Source organism: Perca flavescens, chromosome 8 (genome assembly GCF_004354835.1).
Source record: "Perca flavescens isolate YP-PL-M2 chromosome 8, PFLA_1.0, whole genome shotgun sequence".
Taxonomy (NCBI): Eukaryota; Metazoa; Chordata; class Actinopteri; order Perciformes; family Percidae; genus Perca; species Perca flavescens.
In genome coordinates, this window is record NC_041338.1 from 26,229,786 (window position 1) to 26,247,813 (window position 18,028).

General features: G+C 39.7%; 3 protein-coding genes across 3 annotated transcripts; all 3 read left to right on the forward strand.

Annotated features, from left to right (window-relative positions):
* Positions 1 to 112: 112 nt before the first annotated feature.
* Positions 113 to 6,380, forward strand: LOC114560331 (ADP-ribosylation factor 5). Its single transcript, XM_028585630.1, has 6 exons — positions 113 to 325; positions 1,263 to 1,343; positions 1,478 to 1,587; positions 3,228 to 3,299; positions 4,744 to 4,869; positions 4,992 to 6,380. The coding sequence occupies exons 1-6, from the start codon at positions 259 to 261 to the stop codon at positions 5,076 to 5,078; spliced, it is 543 nt and encodes a 180-aa protein (XP_028441431.1). The 5' UTR covers positions 113 to 258; the 3' UTR covers positions 5,079 to 6,380.
* Positions 6,381 to 8,948: 2,568 nt separating this feature from the next.
* On the forward strand, positions 8,949 to 14,011 carry LOC114560087 (protein tyrosine phosphatase domain-containing protein 1). Its single transcript, XM_028585240.1, has 12 exons — positions 8,949 to 9,121; positions 9,211 to 9,291; positions 9,961 to 10,079; positions 11,577 to 11,714; positions 11,828 to 12,099; positions 12,197 to 12,499; positions 12,607 to 12,861; positions 12,955 to 13,071; positions 13,168 to 13,269; positions 13,419 to 13,499; positions 13,605 to 13,715; positions 13,841 to 14,011. Exons 1-12 carry the CDS (start codon positions 8,949 to 8,951, stop codon positions 13,919 to 13,921), a joined length of 1,833 nt encoding a protein of 610 aa, XP_028441041.1. The 3' UTR covers positions 13,922 to 14,011.
* Positions 14,012 to 14,813: 802 nt separating this feature from the next.
* Positions 14,814 to 17,461, forward strand: cimap1b (ciliary microtubule associated protein 1B). Its single transcript, XM_028586095.1, has 7 exons — positions 14,814 to 14,895; positions 16,088 to 16,203; positions 16,306 to 16,506; positions 16,637 to 16,738; positions 16,831 to 16,952; positions 17,059 to 17,199; positions 17,279 to 17,461. Exons 1-7 carry the CDS (start codon positions 14,891 to 14,893, stop codon positions 17,369 to 17,371), a joined length of 780 nt encoding a protein of 259 aa, XP_028441896.1. The 5' UTR covers positions 14,814 to 14,890; the 3' UTR covers positions 17,372 to 17,461.
* The last annotated feature ends 567 nt before the right edge of the window (positions 17,462 to 18,028 follow it).

Genomic DNA, 18,028 nt, shown 5'->3' on the forward strand with positions numbered 1-18,028 from the left:
TAACAGCTTGAATGTGTATGGAAAAAAAAATAACACAATGTTTTTTTTTTTTTTTTTTAGTTACAGATATTAACGTGTGTTGATAAAGTTGATTCAAAGTGATGACGTCGAGGATTCCACGTTGGCCCGGACGTGGCACTCGGCAGTAGTCCTGTGTGGAAATCAGAGTAACCGGATCAGTGTAAAACTATCACACGTCGCGCCTAACGTGGCTAATATTAGTACTTCTTTCATAGATTGAAACATCAGCGGCCAGTTATGGGGCTCACCATTTCGTCAATCTTTGAACGGATTTTTGGCAAAAAGCAAATGAGGATTTTGATGGGTGAGTGAAAGCTGTGTTTGGCTAACTAATGTTAGTGAGGGGCACGGTGTTTAGCTTTAGCTTCAACGTTAGCTAGATAAGTCTCGTTAGCTAGCTAGCTAGCTAGCTATCTATCTATGATGAGCTTAAAATGGCATTGAAGTTCTTAAACTTTCCCAGTATAGCACTGGGACAGAAGCAGAATTATAACCCAACTAAGAGCCATTTGATTAATTGTAATTACTGTAAAACTACAACAAAATCAGCTAAGTTATCTTACAGCTAGATTTAAGGTGTTTTTCTTCAAAGGAAGTTTGCTTACGACAACCTTATCCCGAAAACCGCTGAAATTAAAGTAGAATTGTTGTTACATATTAGCTAATAGTTTGTAATAAATCAACGTTTGGCTGCCAAGTGTCTTTTATATAATACACACTTCCTAACCATAACTTAGTTAACGTTACATCTAGTTGAGAGACAACGTTAATAGCGGTTTATTGATAATCAATCTTAAATGACGTTAACGTTTAGCTATATAGCTTTAGGTAAGGTTAGCTTCTATAAGTTAACCTGACGGTATCTTGTTATGGCGTTTCCTTGGGTGACGCTAACTAACTCCTTATGACGTTTGTGTTGCATTATTTTCAGTCATGTTTCCGGATAGTTATGGAGTTATAAGTTTCACGACGGACATATTAATATAAAGATCAGCTTTAGTGGATTGTTTTTCCCCTCCTACTAATTGATGGCTCGCTAACTTTACCTATGCTCTGTACACATGATTCACTTTGTGCAGTCACATGTTCTCTGTTGTTTCATGTCCTCTGATGATTAGCTCTATAGTAAAACACCTGTTATGCAATTTACAGCAGGTTGTTATCAATAGCTCTAACTTTGCTATGCTCTCCTGATAAAAACGTTGATTTTTATCACTTTTTTTTTTTTTCTTCCCCTGTAGTTGGGCTGGATGCTGCCGGAAAAACAACTATCTTGTATAAATTGAAGCTTGGTGAAATTGTGACCACCATCCCAACCATTGGTAAGAGAAACATGAACAGTTAATTTAAGTTAAATTATGGTTCTTTTGATCGTTTAATGTGTACCTCAACATGATTGATTTATTGAACTTTGTGTACAGTGTTAAGATCTGTCCCTTCTCTTTCCCCTGTAAAGGTTTCAATGTGGAGACAGTAGAATATAAAAATATCAGCTTCACTGTATGGGATGTTGGTGGCCAGGACAAGATCAGACCCCTCTGGAGACATTACTTCCAGAACACACAGGTATGAATGTGACTGCTTTGGTTTCATAATGCAAAGCTAAGCTCCTGTTTAATATAACAAAGACAGTGTCAGGGAGGAGCAGTAGTAGTTAGAGCTTTAACAATTTCAAATTTTACTGTACCGTAAATTGTCTCAGAAATAATTGCAGTTAACAATGTAATTGTCTCTTTCAGTCAAATTTGAAAGAATCCCAGATACATATTTTGGTTATATCACAGTTATGTGACCCAGATAATATAATAACACAAATACACAGCCTAAAAAGTAAACCACACCACTTCATTATCATAAAACAGTTTTTTCTTCAATGAACATTAAATTGACAATTATCATCAACAGTCATAACCTTTAGGGCCTTAACTAATGTGAGCAATTAATTGCGGTTAAACAAAGAAACAGTGATTATTTTAAAACAAATTACAATTATGTAATACTTGTTACATGCCTAGTAGTAGTAGTAGTAGTAGTAGTAGTAGTAGTAGTACACACCACCACTCTGAAATACTTCTACTCAGATCACCAAGTAAAGCTATTTCAGTACAATACTTCAATCAACCAGAACTCATGTCATCAAAGTATGAAATTGACGCTTCACCAAGTAGACTGGAATAGTGCCAAAGCGGCCACAGATTCCACTTAATGTCATTTCAACACATTCAATGTATTAATTTTAACTCGCATGTATTTAACACACTACTTTGCAGCACACATTCTGTTGAACGTTATCCTCTGACAACATTGGTGCTGTTGGTAAAAGTTAATGAGTGTAATGCTCACATTTCAAACTTTGTACTTTATACTCTTTCATGTAGCCTGTTACTTATTTTATAAACATTTTATTTTAATGGAATAAAATAGTTTTGCTTCTTCCTGTAGCTGTTTTTTTTTTACCTAGATCAGTCCTGCATCAGCCAAGCTACGTAATTGGTAGCATTGCATGTCCAAATTTCATCATAAACACTTCTTTTCTCTCAGTTTTGTAGTTTTTGGATCTTGGGATCATATTCAATACATTTTCAACATCTCTGTACATATATAGATAACTACTCTACATAACGACATTTTAGTCTTTACATTTATTTACTCGCTCAAATTATATGGAGCTGCTTCTAAAGATTATTTTCATTATAGATTAATCGGCACATCACAATTAATGGATTAATTGTCATGTCCACAAATGTCAGAAAGTTGTGAAAAATGTCCATCACAGTTTCCCAGAGCCTTTGTAGGAAGAAACCTCGGCAGACCCAGACTCTTGGTAGGCGGTGTCTGACGGGCTGACGGGGGTGTGATGAACAGTGGCAATAATAGTCATAATAAGGATAATGGAACAGTGACTACAATGGTAGTCGTAGTAGTTCATGTCATAGCAGGGCACGGCAGGGCGTTACGGGATGTAATGTGGCACAGCAGAGCGTGGGTGGATGCAGTGGACGCGGCAGGACGCAGCCAGACATTGCAGCAAATATTCACATCACTGTAACCAGAGAAAACAAAAATGACAAAATGATTTATTTATTATCAAAATAGTTTGTGAAATACATTTTCAATCCACTATTCTGCTTATCATTGCAGCTCTAAAATTAAGAAAAGGGAACTACTGTAACCACTTCAATGCTTTTTTTTTTTTTTACATGTAGGGCCTCATCTTTGTGGTGGACAGCAATGACCGAGAAAGAGTGGCAGAGTCTGCAGAGGAGCTCACAAAGATGGTAGGTATTTAATATGTTCAGCTCAGGAGGCACTGTAATACAAGGATAGTGTTCTCTGTGCATTGATCAATTGTAAAGAGTTTCATAATTTGCCATTATTGTGAAATGCGGAAAAGCTGCCTCTGACTTAGAGTTGTCTAATATTGTGACATAGTTAAATCAGAACAAATAATAGTATTATGATATTATTTACAGTGCCAACTTTACATTGGATAACAATTGTTCACACCACCAGGATCTGTATATAGTCAAACTAAAACCTGTATGTATGTGTTCATGTCTTAGGGAAATATAAATTTTTCTCAATAGGAATCTGGGTCTGTGTATATCTATCTATCTATCTATCTATCTATCTATCTATCTATCTATCTATCTATCTACCATAGTTCATAGAAATGCAGCGCAGTGACGACAGACATTTCATCCACCTCGTTCTCTCTATCAGTCTGTTATTGTTAAAACTGCTGAAGGAGCATTCTCAGTGATAGGCCTGTTCTTATTTAATATAGGCTTTTTATTTTGGATAATTTATTTACATTTGTTACAGCTGTTTTTCAGACAGGGAAGGAAAACTGTCTTTGCATTTTATTTTGATCTGTTTTAATAAAAGTGCTTGTGACATCTCACATGTGGCTTTGACTTACAACTGAACATTTATCCTGCTTCGTAGAAAATACCCAGATATATATTGCCATATAGCTATTCATCTGGAAAAATATGCGATATGATTTTTGGCCCATATCGCCCAGCCCTAGGTTAACCCGTGACTTCTTCCGAGCCCATTAACAATACAACTGCCCAATCGCCTTAACCCTGATATTATCCATGCCTTTGTGCTGCGTCAGTGTTACTGGCATTGTCTGTTCTTTACAATAGGTGTGGTCAACTTCTTGATGATTCACCAAAATATTCCTAGGTGAAGGCAAAGTAAAAAAAGTATACACTGGATGAAATGCCACTTCTCCAGGGTCCAAATTGTTGTGACAGTCAATAGCATTTTTGAAGTTTTTACATTGAATTCTTTACACTGTATAATCACTTCACATTGTCTGTCATTATTTTGACTTGCCGTTATGTTATAATGCATTTTTTATGTTAACCTTAAAGTGCTGTAGGCTAGTGGGGAATGATTAGCAGAGTAGAGTTTTTTTGTTTGTTTTTTTCTAGTAAAATGTGAGTAAAATGTTTTGTTTAACCATGCCTCATTTTTGCAGCACTTATTCTGACTGCATTTCTGTGAAGCACTCTATAAATAGTTTTTTTTGTCTTGTTGAGAAATTCTTAGGCCTTTAGAAACTTCCGTAAGGACTCACAACAAACAAGTAATATTGTGTCACTGTAAATTTATGTAATTAATACAATCACACATTATTCTGTTTGTAGTGTTTTGTCCCTAATATGTAATCTTAGAGCTGATGTTCTAATCTGTCGTCTGCCCCTGTAGTTGACAGAGGACGAGTTGAAAGACGCCGTTTTGCTGGTGTTTGCTAACAAACAGGACCTTCCCAATGCCTTAACAGTCAGCGAACTCACAGACAAACTCGGCCTACACGCCCTCCGCAACAAAACTGTAAGTAATCTGAATAAACATGCTCCCTACACCTGCAGTACGACTCAAATCTGTAAGCATGTGCAGTGCTGCATTCATATCTTTCTCATATCTAATTTACGCTATATAATCTGACCCCACAGTGGCACATTCAGTCAACCTGCGCCACCCAGGGCAGTGGGCTGTATGAAGGACTTGACTGGCTATCCAAAGAATTGTCCAAGAACTGAAGAAGGATCGGCTGGACAGATGAGAAAGAGAGAGAGAGAGAGAGCCTGAACACCACACCACAGGACAGGAGAGAAGGCACAGACATTCAATCCAGAAACATTTGGTCTTCCAGCACCAATGTTCACAAAAAGGACAAGGCTGGTGGACAATATATAATCATCTTTGGGAAATTTTAATATTACATATTTCTTTCTTTTATTATCAATAATATTACCATATTATCTCTTGGTATAGCCTCTATTCTTCTCCTTTTGTACCCAAACTCTTACATGGCAACACTTTGTAATTACACATTCAGTTGCATAATGAGCAAATGCCATATTAGAGAAATGTCATGGAAACAATTAATAATGGGAGGTGTTCTTCAATTTAACACCTTAGCTCCTGTGTAGGCAGCATTTTCAGTAATTGACCACTTGTAGAAATTACTCACAATGTTTAGGCTGCCTCAGGCTGTTCATCTCCACAACCCATCATGGATATTTGACTCCCTCGCAGACCTGACCCTTTGCTCTTCACTGCTATGTCTCATGCAAACTCATTTCTGTAAAGGCCTGTAGCCCGTTGAATGAGATGAATGAGGATTGCAGCGATTTCACAAATAGATCTTGTTAGTAGTGTGGAACCACATGGCCTGCCAGTAAATGGATCCAAAAATGAACCTTGTGCCTTCTGGTCCCTCTTAACACAAATCGGAGTAATCCTTTCCTTATCTCATTCTGAGGTCATTCTCAGTCATAAGATGCTTTTGTGACTTTTTTTTTTTTTTTCGGAAAGACAAAATAATGCAACTAGACATTTCTTTTATTCTGCAAAGTATGCAGAGGTGCACCAGAACCACGCCAGTGTGAGTGTAGATTGCTTCTTTACAACTTGACTTCACTATTAACCAGGATTTCATCCTCTTTACTCCTCCAGCTTATTTCTTAATAGCCACCATGAAAACAAGGATTTAATTAAAATGTTTACTTCTTCTGTCACTCTAAGAGAACATCTTTTTTTGTCCTAAAAGGAGGAAGAAAGCCTTTTTTTTTCAGTGTTGACACACGGCCAATGTCAGTGTGACACAAAGTAGCATGTTTTTGTTGTTTGAGTTTGTTGTACTGTCTGAAAGCAAATACTGTATTATATTCTAATTATTCTACCCCTCTTGAAACACAAAAACATACCTGCCCATCAGTTTGTTTATGTGTATACATTCCAACCTATGCTTGCAGATGCTGGAGCTGCCACTCTAAAAATTATTCGCAAAAAAATATTTTACAAAAAAAGCTCTGAATAAAGACGATGTTAAAAACAAATGTGCGTTTTGGACTCCACTCATTGTTTGGGATGGGCAATTGTCATTTGACCTGGACTTTTAACCATTCAAAATAAAATGTCAAACATCTGATCACTGTATCACGCAAGGTCAAATCAGATCATAATTACGTAATTATCAAATTTTGTTTCACAACTCAACTGGCATCTTTTATCAGGAACTATGCCTGATAAGAGGAAGTGTAAGAGGTTTAGCTCTGACTTAAGACAGATCTTGTTCCTGTCTATCTTTGGTTAAGTATTCACTTTTAAACCACGTTTACACCACTCTGAAACATTTCACATCTTGTTAATATATCTTTGTCTAAGCTCAGGGACGGTCTAAAGTCATCTGCATAGCAAAATGCACACCTGATTGTTGAAAATAGCTGCAGGCAGGGGCGGATCTACCGGGGTGGCATAGGGTGGCAAATGCCACCCTAAAAGAAAGCCTTGCCATCCCAGTTGGCAGCATCGAATTAAAAGTTATGGCCAATTTGACCATTTACGAGCGTGAATCTCCAATGTCCTACTGCAGGCAGTCAAAATTTGTTTGCTTCCCCTCTCACACATCTGCCACTCATCACCTGTGTCTTACCTTAATGCCTGTCCTGTGATAATGCCCCTTACTTCTATCATACGTCTATCTCCTATTAAGTGAGATCACATTGTATGGTCACCTCAAATGCAGGACAATGATTGCATGAGATTAAGTTTATCAGTATGAGTTTTTAAATGGCAGCCTGTGCCCTTTTATAGTGTGTACATACTATTTCTCATCAAACTGTGATTAAATTCAGTATATATACGTCTGCCATATGTCGCCACCCCTCAAAAATTCCTGCCCCCCTCTCGCCACCCCATAAATATTTTTCTAGATCAGCCCCTGGCTGCAGGCAAGCTAATTTTGCATAAGAACTAAAATGTTATGGATGTAAATAAGCTGTCATGAAGCTCTCTTACAGCTATAAACAAACAAGTGAAGAGTTAAAAGCAATACATCTAAAATGCCCACCAAGACAGGGAACATACATGGCCTGCAGTGGACCTTTGTTCTGAACTCTAATAATAGGATGATACCTACTGTAGGAGAAAAATACAGAGAGAACATGCCAGCATGTTCATATATACAGTTCTGTGTATTTTTGCTGCATATTAAGGTCAACAATTAAGGTTGTTAATTCTGTAAAGTCTATTGGCTTTTTTGTGAAAGTGGACAGTAAACATGAAACTGGATAAAAGATGTTTTAATTGTAATTCATTTTTTGAATCCTGTAGGCATTAGTGGAAACTCAGGGAACAAAAAATATGTTATGTTCTTCTTGTCCCTGTGATAGAGCAATGAATTAGCACCAGGCTTAGAATGGTTTCATATACACAGTTTGTTGTGTTGAATTTTTCCTTTTGCAAAACCAGTTAACATTGAAATTATGCAAATTAATTGAATACATAACTAAACATGAACTTGGCGTGGAGTGTGGGTGTTGTAAGGTGCATAAAAGAACAACAAGGAAACTGAGGTAATGCTTGTGACTCATCGTGCTGTTCCCATTGCTGCACTGCAAGGGGCGATATGTCCAGAGCCGCTCCAGCAGAGTGATCTACAATGTTTTAAAGGCACAAAACAATAAGCCAATGGTGTCTGTCATGCTTGGTCCTTAAACATTCTATTGAAATAAATGTAATGTATTTTTAGGAAGTCAGGTTTTCAAACAACTACTTCTTTTAGGGTTGTTATTCCACGTATCCACAGTATGTTTAAATCTGTTCAGACAGTTGCTAAGTGGTGAAGTGAGAGACAGTGCTGATTTGTTTGGATATGAGGCCAACATTATATTGTTCTTTCAAAGTAAACAAAAACACTGTCAGTGCTTATTAACAGTAGTGAGATCAACAACAATTCATATTTTCTATGCATCACAATCAAAATCATGTCCGAAGCTTTAGCTAGTCCCAGGTAATTAGGACCTTCATACAGTGTTTACAGGTGAAGGTATAGGCCTAAGCATTATATAATTGGCTTGGCTATGATGTGTGAATGACTGTCCTAATGTATTTATGACAGTTAATCAGGCTTAGTGGAGCTGGGTCAATGCAGTGTGTGTGCAGCAGGGTGGGTCAGCATAGAGGAGCACATGTGTGTTCTCCTGCCTTCAGCCCCCCTTTTTCTTCACTTTCCTGCACTCTTAAACTCTGGAAATACATTCAATGGGATTCACAGCTTCACTGCCCAACATAACCAAAAAGGTAAGTTTCAAATTTGATTGTGCTATATTAGCATATATTCATTGTATTCTGGATACTTTACTATTTTTGATATAATTTCCTGTGTTTTTCTGCTAACTCAACTTCAGTATTAAGAATCTTGCACAACATGCTAAATTACTGCAAAAAGTAACAGCACACAACTACAAAAATGGTCAGTTTAACAAGCCGTGTCTTTGTTAAAACTAACGTACAGTGTGGCAAGAACATGGGGTTTCCAGTTGGCCCAGTTGGAGCATAGTCCTTCACATCTAGACAATGTGGTAGCTCAGGCTGATCTTGGGCGTTTCCCCCGGTGCAGGACGATGCCGATACCAGTACCACAGCCGGCCTACTCCCAGGCCAGGGAGAACCTTGTGAAGGCTATCCCACCCAAGCTCCTGTGTCTGCTGGCCTGTGGAGGAATTGACTGCCGCTATGAAGGACCAGCATGTTGGAAATTAAATCAACAGGTCATTCGAGGCCTTTTTTCCTCCTGGTGAGACTATGTTACTGCAGTCTCATAGATATTGCTGTGTTTAAAAAACAATAAGTGGCAATTTGCTGATTATGAACTTACTATTGCAGGGTGACAGATGACATTATTGCCATGGCACGACCATCCAATCATCTAATTGAGAAGTACAACATCATAGAACAATTTCGAAGGTAATCCCTGTTGATTATTATTCCTGCAATGTGTGACATTATTATTGTACAACCCCCTGCGCACATACAGGTAATTAAAGGTGCAGTAGGTAAGACTTATACAACTAACTTTCTGTCATATTTGCTGAAACTGACCCTATGTTCGAGTAGAACTACATAAAGCAGGTAAAAAAAATTAAAAATCTGGCTCCTCTGGCACTACCTACAGCCTGTAGTGCGATTTGCAAAAATCCACAGCTCCCTGTTCAGATGCACCAATCACGGCCAGGGGGGGTGTCAGTCACTGCTCATGCATACGCATTAATTCTCCCTTGTGGGGGGAGGGGCTTAGGAGACCATTTAGGGCTTTAGCAGAAAGGGGGGAGGGACTGAGAAGTTGTCGATGTTAACATTTTTTGGCTAAGTCCTGAATCTTCGCAGTCCTACCTACAGCACCTTTAATTGAAAACAAAGTGGGAAAACGCATCTAGAAAACAAATATTTAGTCAGTTTAGTTACTTTTACTGTGTAAAATGAGGATAAGACATCTGACATCATTGTGTTTTAATTACAGTAATCAATTTATCCAATAGTGAGCAAAATTTTAATTTATTATAACAAGAAATATGAGACAAAAAAACAGCACCAGTGTCAACCGTTGTCTTCATAATATATGACATTTATTCCCAGGTTGAACATCAGATCGATCATCAACATGCAGCTATCTGGAGAGCATGCTCACTGTGGACCTCCCCTAGACCCTGAAAGTGGTTTCACATATTCTCCACAGATCTTCATGGACAATGACAGTGAGATCTTGATATACACAACATGGAAGACTGACTGTCCTTTTTAAATCTATACCACTCACAAAGTGGGGAGATGTAAATAAACAGAAACAGTTACTGTGTGGTTACAGGATTTTATGAGACCGTTATGGTTTGTGCCAAAGGGGCAGCAACTTCTGTAACTCTTGAGTTGCAGTATACACTCGCCTAAAGGATTATTAGGAACACCTGTAAGATTTCTTGTTAATGCAATTATCTAATCAACCAATCACACGACAGCTGCTTCAATGCATTTAGGGGTGTCGTCCAGGTCTAGACAATCTCCTGAACTCCAAACTGAATGTCAGAATGGGAAAGAAAGGTGATCTAAGCAACTTTCTGGTGGCATGGTTGTTGGTGCCAGACGGGCTGGTTTGAGTATTTCACAATCAGCTCAGTTACTGGGATTTTCACACACAACCATTTCTAGGGTTTACAAAGAATGGTCTGAAAAAAGAAAACATCCAGTATGCGGCAGTCCTCTGGGCGAAAATGCCTTGTTGATGCTAGAGTTCAGAGGAGAATGGGCCGACTGATTCCAGCTGATAGAAGATCAACTTTGACTCAAATAACCACTTGTTACAACCGAGGTATGCAGCAAAGCATTTGTGAAGCCACAACACGCACAACCTTGAGGTGGATGGGCTACAACAGCAGAAGACCCCACCGGGTACCACTCATCTCCACTAAAAATAGGAAAATGAGGCTACAATTTGCACGAGCTCACCAACATTGGACAGTTGAAGACAATGTTGCCTGGTCTGAGGAGTCTCGATTTCTGTTGAGACATTCAGATGGTAGAGTCAGAATTTGGTGTAAACAGAATGAGAACATGGATCCATCATGCCTTGTTACCACTGTGCAGGCTGGTGGTGGTGGTGTAATGGTGTGGGTAATGTTTTCTTGGCACACTTTAGGCCCCTTAGTACCAATTGGGCATTGTTTAAATGCAACAGGCTACCTGAGCATTGTTTCTGACCGTGTCCATCCCTTTATGACCACCATGTACCCATCCTCTGATGGCTACTTCCAGCAGGATAATGCACCATATCACAAAGCTTGAATCATTTCAAATTGGTTTCTTGAACATGACAATGAGTTCACTGTACTAAAATGGCCCCCACAGTCACCAGATCTCAACCCAATAGAACATCTTTGGGATGTTGGTGGAATGGGAGCTTTGTGCCCTGGATGTGCATCCCACAAATCCCCATCACCTGCAAGATGCATGGGCCAACATTTCTAAAGAATGCTTCCAGCACCTTGTTGAACCAATGCCACAAAGAATTAAGGCAGTTCTGAAGGCGAAAGGGGGTCAAACACGGTATTAGTAGGGTGTTCTTAATAATCCTTTAGGTGAGTGTATACTGTGTACTGTGTTTCTACATCATAAAGTAGCTTACAAACACAGTTAATCCTTATGAATGTCCATTATGTTCCTAAATGCATTCATGTGTGCACACATTTGTGTATTTGCAGTTTACTTTTACAACTTTGGGATGCCAGATTTCGGTGTGTCCTCTCTTGTCGGAATAATTGATGGAGTGAAAGTTTTGGCCTTTGCAGTGAGCGAAGGAAGAGTGGCTGTGCACTGCCATGCAGGCCTGGGCAGGACAGGTATAAACATACTGCATCTACTGTTAATCTAAACACTGTGTGTAAGCTTGTGCACATGTAATGCTCTCATGTATATTCAGTGTGTTTGCTTGTGGGTTCTATCTGCTTCACAGGTGTCTTGATAGCCTGTTACTTGATTTACACCCTGCGCATTAGCCCGAGTGAAGCTGTCCACTATGTACGGATTAAACGGCCACGCTCGATCCAAACCCGAGCACAGCTCAGCCAGGTGTTTGACTTTGCTCGCCTGCTTGGCACACAGCAAGTCCAATACCCAGACCTCAGCCTGCGGCACGGAGCCCCTTTCACACTGCAGCACTACCTAAACCGACAAGCGATACTGCTGCATGGCCAAGAGGCACGCACCCTCAGACAAACACCCAAGGTCAGGACTTCATCATTATACTTAATCTTTTTTCATGAACATTTGTGACTGCACTGTAGAATAGTTTACCATCTCCTCATTTGTAACCTCCTGTTAGGTGGTGTACCTCCTGTGTGTGCGTCTCTCCTGCTTAGCCCTGGGTCTCCCTGCTCCTCCAGGGATCCAGGCTGAGCTGGAGAAGAGGTCAGCACTGAGGACCCTGAACAGGACTGTGAGGGAGACCCTGGTGGCCAAACAGTACTTGCCCTTACTGAGGGAGGGCCACAAGGGGCCGTGGGTGACCTCAGGGTCGGTGTCCTCCTGGGACGAGCCACTGGGATTCTTGGAGAGAAAGAGAGAGGTGCTGCTGGACAAACGCAGCTACAGCGACTCTGATCTCAGCAAGATCACAGTACATCAGGTCCAATTTCACATGAATTGTCTGCAATTACTTAATGTTTTTGAACATCTTCTGTAAAATCCAACTGGTCATTGAGGCTTTTCTCACGTTTGCATTCTGTCCTGCAGGATCTGGACTTGAGTCCATACTGCACCCCAGCACTTGGAAATGAGAGACAGTGGTGTGTGCAGGATCTGATACGACCTGATCTGAGACCAGGTAGTCCGATCCTTGCCACCGTATCACCAGGCCACCAGACTACCAAAAAGGAATCTCATACACTTAACATCCCAATATCTAGCATGACAACAAGCAACAACGGTGCTAAGAGATCAAAGTGCACAGCGAAAAAGGCACTTGCCAAATACAGCTCCAACATTGAGGTAACTGATTCTTACTGTGAAAACAATAAAGCTAATAAAGAAAGATTTGATGTGAATGCTTTAAAACAGCATATATGTCTTTTCTTTTTAAAGTTGTGCAGAAATCCACATAATCCAGGCCCAACCTCAGTTGCCCGTGCTGTTGCTAATGCAATGGCAGATTTTGGTCCTCCAGGAGAAACCATCCTTCAAAGATCGGCTCTGCTGCAGGTAAGAAACACTGGTGCACGTTTGCGTCAGAACATAACACTTTGATTTTGAGCTCTAAAGCCACTGAAATAATACTGTCACTCACCTTTTCAACAGGAGGAACTGAACAGTAGCGACTGTGGCTGGGCTCTGCTGGTCACCGAGTCAGATCCTCAGGTTCTCAGTTGTCTGTTGTGGACCTGGCTGGACAAGTTAAAGGTCAGTGGTATCTAACAAGAGGACATAATTCCAGTATTCTCAAATTGCCCGGGGCGCTAATACATCTTAACGTTTTCAATTTCAGTTTTGACTTCTGTGGTAAACATCTTTCTCTCAGTCCTATCTCTGTTTCTTCCAACCTCATCCAGGAGCCTGTTCTGGGTGCAGAGGATGTAGACAGGTTGAGCTGTGGCACAAACAACAGGAAGCCTCTCAATGTGCTCAAGAAGGTAAAGAAAAAGATGTATGATACATTCTCTTTGATTCTTGAGTGTTCTTAAGAAAGACTCAGACTTTTGGCAAAGATTTGCATTTTCAATTTGACATTATTACAGCCACAAAGACACACTATCTATTGTCTACTGAGCTGTGTGAGCACAGTGACCAGCCTGTGTCCACACAGAGAGGATGCAATGCTGCAACAACTGATGAAGGCACTTACAAGGGTAAGACAAATGTGGAACTATACTATGCTAAAGTGTGTGTGTGTGTGTGTGTGTGTGTGTGTGTGTGTGTGTGTGTGAGAGGGTGCATTGTTGAGGTTAATAATAAGCCTTTTTTTTATTAACAGCGTCCACAGGAGGAAATGAGAAGCCTTGCAACTTTAATGAAGGTCCTGAAGTCGAGTTTGAGAGAAACCTTCCACAACTAAATCTACCTCCCGAGGGCCTCAGGCACCAATGCTACACTTTGAAGAGCGGAATCCATATTGGAACAATTTCTAACAGAGCATTTTTTATTTTAAAAGAAGGTGGTATTTTATCCTCTTCACCCGATAGTGGGCAAAACCATGTGTAATAGGCCCTTCTTAGAGAAGACATTTTGACATGTCACAGTAGGAAACACAGGTGTACATAATACATAAAATATATTATGACCGTTTAGCTGCTTTAGATTCAGGATCCTGGACTGTCACACTTCTGGGATACTTGAGGAGAACAGAGCCATGGTAAATATTATTAGTAACACCTTTGTGCTTCTGTTCTTTCCCTACTATGACCGGTTAAGATGTCTGCTGTGAAAAAAGGAAGATTAGGAAGGTTCCTAAATCTTTTTGTAGCCCTGAAATTTGGCTCCTGGATTCCCCTGATCTTACTGTTAATGATACTGACATCTTCCCTTTTACAAAATATAAACCAAAAGTACACAATGGGTGTTAAATCAGCACCAACTGTCTCTAAATTTCAGTGGAAACATGGTTAAAGCTAAAGTAGATTTCAATTATGACACTGAAACAATGTTTACTTTTACTGTGACTATTTACTGTTACTTTAAGTACCGGTATGTAAGCTACTGTACCTTAGTACTAGGCTAGCAGACTGAATCCAAACAGTGTGTCCACAGTGTGTTCTGTGGCCTGTTTCAGCCTTTCATGATAATAATAAATAAATCATTTACACCATCTGCATACTGTGTTTTCTGTTATAACATATTGGGAATTCCTTTACTTGACCTGCACTGTCTTCCCACTCACATTCATACTTAAACATGCCTGTCAAAGAGTTGTCTCCATGGCAACGTTGTCATAGTGAAGTTGACAAGCATTAAACAATCTGTGTCTGGGTTCAGTGCACATGCTGAGTTCCAGGGATCTGACACTCACAGAAGGATCAGCATATATATGAGGTAAAATTATTTATCCTTTTATTTTAAGTCAGAAACTGATCTTAACAGAAAGTAAGTCACTGATTTCATAAGTTGTATGCACTTGGTAAACATCTTGTTTTGTTACAGACTGCTCTGGGTGTATGATGTGTTCACTGGTTTTGGTGTAACGTTAGCATTGGTTAAACTTTGCCCACAAATGACCAATATATTCCAGCATATAACCTAGTAGTTTGCCAAAAAATATATTTAAATAAAGAAGTGACAGTGAACTACTGCTGTGTAACGTTAGCTGTTAGTTACAGAAATTGCTACCAGTAGGTTAAACTGGGCCAGTAAAATGATTCATGATTAACTAGCCTGCTGCTTTATTTACCTTGTTAACATAGCAAGTCTTTTATACATGTGACAAGTGTAGGAACCAATCAACCATAGAAACAGAGAGACATTAATATTACTGAATTTAATTTATACTTAAGATGTTTATATGTTTTTCTCATAATGGTTTAATGTGGTTATGTTTTCTACCCTGAATGTTTCAGTCAGTTAACTATACATTTTAATAGTAAAAGTGAACTAAAACAAAACTAAAATCTGTTAGACAATGGAATTCAAAAACAATCACACAAACCAGAATGAAGAGTGTTTTCCCATTTTTGTGACATATTGGTTTGAGTACTGTATGTCTATGAAGCACATTGGTGATTTTTTCCACCACCAACGGTTTTTTCCACATCAAGCTCAAATAAACACAAGCTGCTGATTATTATTGTTATTCAAAAAGTACTGATTGTCCCTGGTGACATCACACTAAGGAGCAGTTTAGAATGTTGCAAAATGTTTAAATCGTGCACTTCCATCACTACCTTCAGCACCTAAATAACATTTCTAACAGCAAAATCTTTCCCATAATACGTGCCCTCTTTAAGAGCTTGTTGCAAAAAGTCTCTGGAATTTGGAGTACAGAATCTTCAGAAATACTAGAATTGACTCTAAAGAACCTCAAGCAACAGACCTGTTAGCTAAATTTCAATTTAAAGGATATGTGTGTCAAGACACCCTGATAAGGAAAAGATTTTATGTTCTTTCCCCTTCCAAGTGCACTGGTGAGTGTAAGGGGCAACAAGAAGTGCTCCTGTTTTCATTCTTTTTCTTCATAACTTAAAAGCTACTTTATCAATATGCTTTTGGCCACAATCCATTTCTCTCACAGGGTGATGTCAAAAGCCGAAGCTTGGGTTGGGACCTGGAGGCCTCACAAGCCAAGAGGGCCCATTGCTGCACTCTATGGCAGTCCAGGGCCCAAGTATGCACTGCCTGGACTCACAGGTATAGCCAAAATGACCATTAAGCCTTTTTTCCACAACCAACACCATTATTATCATTATTATAACTGACTGACATTATCTGTCCTTGTTTTCTTCCATAAAGGTATTGCTAAACATGACCCTACTAAATACAAAGCACCAATGTTCAGCTTTGGGGCACGTCATACTCACAAGTCCGAGAGCTCCCCTGGACCAAGCTACCTAATCCCCTCCAACATCACCAGAGTGGGCCGAGACGGCGCTCCTGCATTTTCCCTCTACAGCCGTCCAAGGGAGCCACAGTTGTTCCAGGCCCCTGGACCAGGTCAGCAAACCCCTTACACATCAAAACAGATTTTGTCAAAACAATACGCCGCTTTTGTCGTGATGCACACTATGGTCATTTGAGTTTACTTATCAGCAGTGTCTTTCTATAACTTTCTTTGGTGTTCCAGGTAAATACTCACCAGAGCATTCCGGGAAGTCCGTCTTCCAGTCTGCTCCTGCTTATTCTCTGTCTGGGAGGACCAAAGACCTCAGCATTATCACTACACCAGGTAACATATTGTGTTTGCTGTCAACTTTATTTGAACTGTGGGTTACAAAGTTTCGCGACACATAGAATATTAACCTGTTGCTCATACTGCAGGTCCAGCCTCCTACTCTCTGCCCCCAGTGCTGGGGCACAACACTGTGGCCACATCTGCAGCTCCCACCTTCTCATTCTGTGGCCGCAGCAAAAATGGAAGCTTCCATGAGGATCTGAAAAAGGTACATGTGAATGTCATAAACAAAATATTTCCTTTAAAAAAAAAAAAAAAAAAACTAGAAATCCTATGATTTACTTTTGTCCTCTACACTGTTGTTTCCCCTCCAGACTCCTGGCCCTGCTGCCTACAAAGTTGTGGATCCTTGTACTTACAGCCAAAAATCTCCCCAGTTCAGCATGACAGGCCGCAACTTCCCACCTGCTGAAACCACAAAGAAGCCGGGGCCTGGTGCACACTATCCTGAACAGGTAAGAAACCCCAAAAGCCCTACTAAAGCCCCAAATATTTAGCATTGTTTTCCTTTATTGACATTTTCTCTCTCTCTAGGTGACCTTCACAAGAGCAAAAGCTCCCAGCTTCTCGTTTGGACTGCGTCACTCGGAATACATCTCACCCCTCATTGTAGATGTGCCTGAATAATGTCACATGTGCTCGCTTGTATTAACTGGGAATTCACACAACATACAGCACAAAGAGCACAATAAAGCACAAAAAGCAAACTGCTCAGGATTATTGAGATCAGATTTTATTGCCGCAGTTATAGGCCATATTGTATTAGCACTTGGCACTTTGCCAGGATTATTATGACCATTATCAGTATTTAAAGTAAATTATACTGGAAAAAAAGGTTTCATTAGTGGCATGTCTGCCATTTGTATTAATGCAACAAGATTAAAAAAAGTATTTTAGACCAATTTTATTTTTCACGGTATTAATTGTTGGTTTAGTATTTTGATTGGTTAAGTAACATTTTCAGTCAGTACTTTCTGCAGTATCAATTATAATTGGGCATGCCATGACAGCTACAGCACATGTGTTAATAATAACATAAAAGATGGCTCCATTCCGTTTAGGTGCCCCATGTCAGGGAGCCAGTCTGCACGGTACAGCAAGGCTCTGGTACATTCAATGGAATAAAGCAAGGATTAATGCTATTAGATACACCTGTTTGTCAAGAGAGGTCTATTGAGCTGTCAAATAAAACAGCAATGAAACAGCGACCATGAAACTATTTTATCAAAAAAGTGGATTTTAAAATTATGTTGTATTAGCAAATCCCACTTAATTTGGTGCACT

Coding starts and splice junctions, on each gene's coding strand:
- LOC114560331 (XM_028585630.1), top strand. CDS start 259: ATGGGGCTCACCATTTCGTCAATCTTTGAACGGATTTTTGGCAAAAAG. Junction 1,344..1,477: donor GACCACCATCCCAACCATTG/GTAAGAGAAACA, acceptor TCCCCTGTAAAG/GTTTCAATGTGGAGACAGTA. Junction 1,588..3,227: donor ATTACTTCCAGAACACACAG/GTATGAATGTGA, acceptor TTTTACATGTAG/GGCCTCATCTTTGTGGTGGA.
- LOC114560087 (XM_028585240.1), top strand. CDS start 8,949: ATGCCGATACCAGTACCACAGCCGGCCTACTCCCAGGCCAGGGAGAAC. Junction 11,715..11,827: donor TGCAGGCCTGGGCAGGACAG/GTATAAACATAC, acceptor TCTGCTTCACAG/GTGTCTTGATAGCCTGTTAC. Junction 13,716..13,840: donor TGATGAAGGCACTTACAAGG/GTAAGACAAATG, acceptor TTTTATTAACAG/CGTCCACAGGAGGAAATGAG.
- cimap1b (XM_028586095.1), top strand. Junction 16,739..16,830: donor CAGCATTATCACTACACCAG/GTAACATATTGT, acceptor CTCATACTGCAG/GTCCAGCCTCCTACTCTCTG. Junction 16,953..17,058: donor TCCATGAGGATCTGAAAAAG/GTACATGTGAAT, acceptor TTTCCCCTCCAG/ACTCCTGGCCCTGCTGCCTA.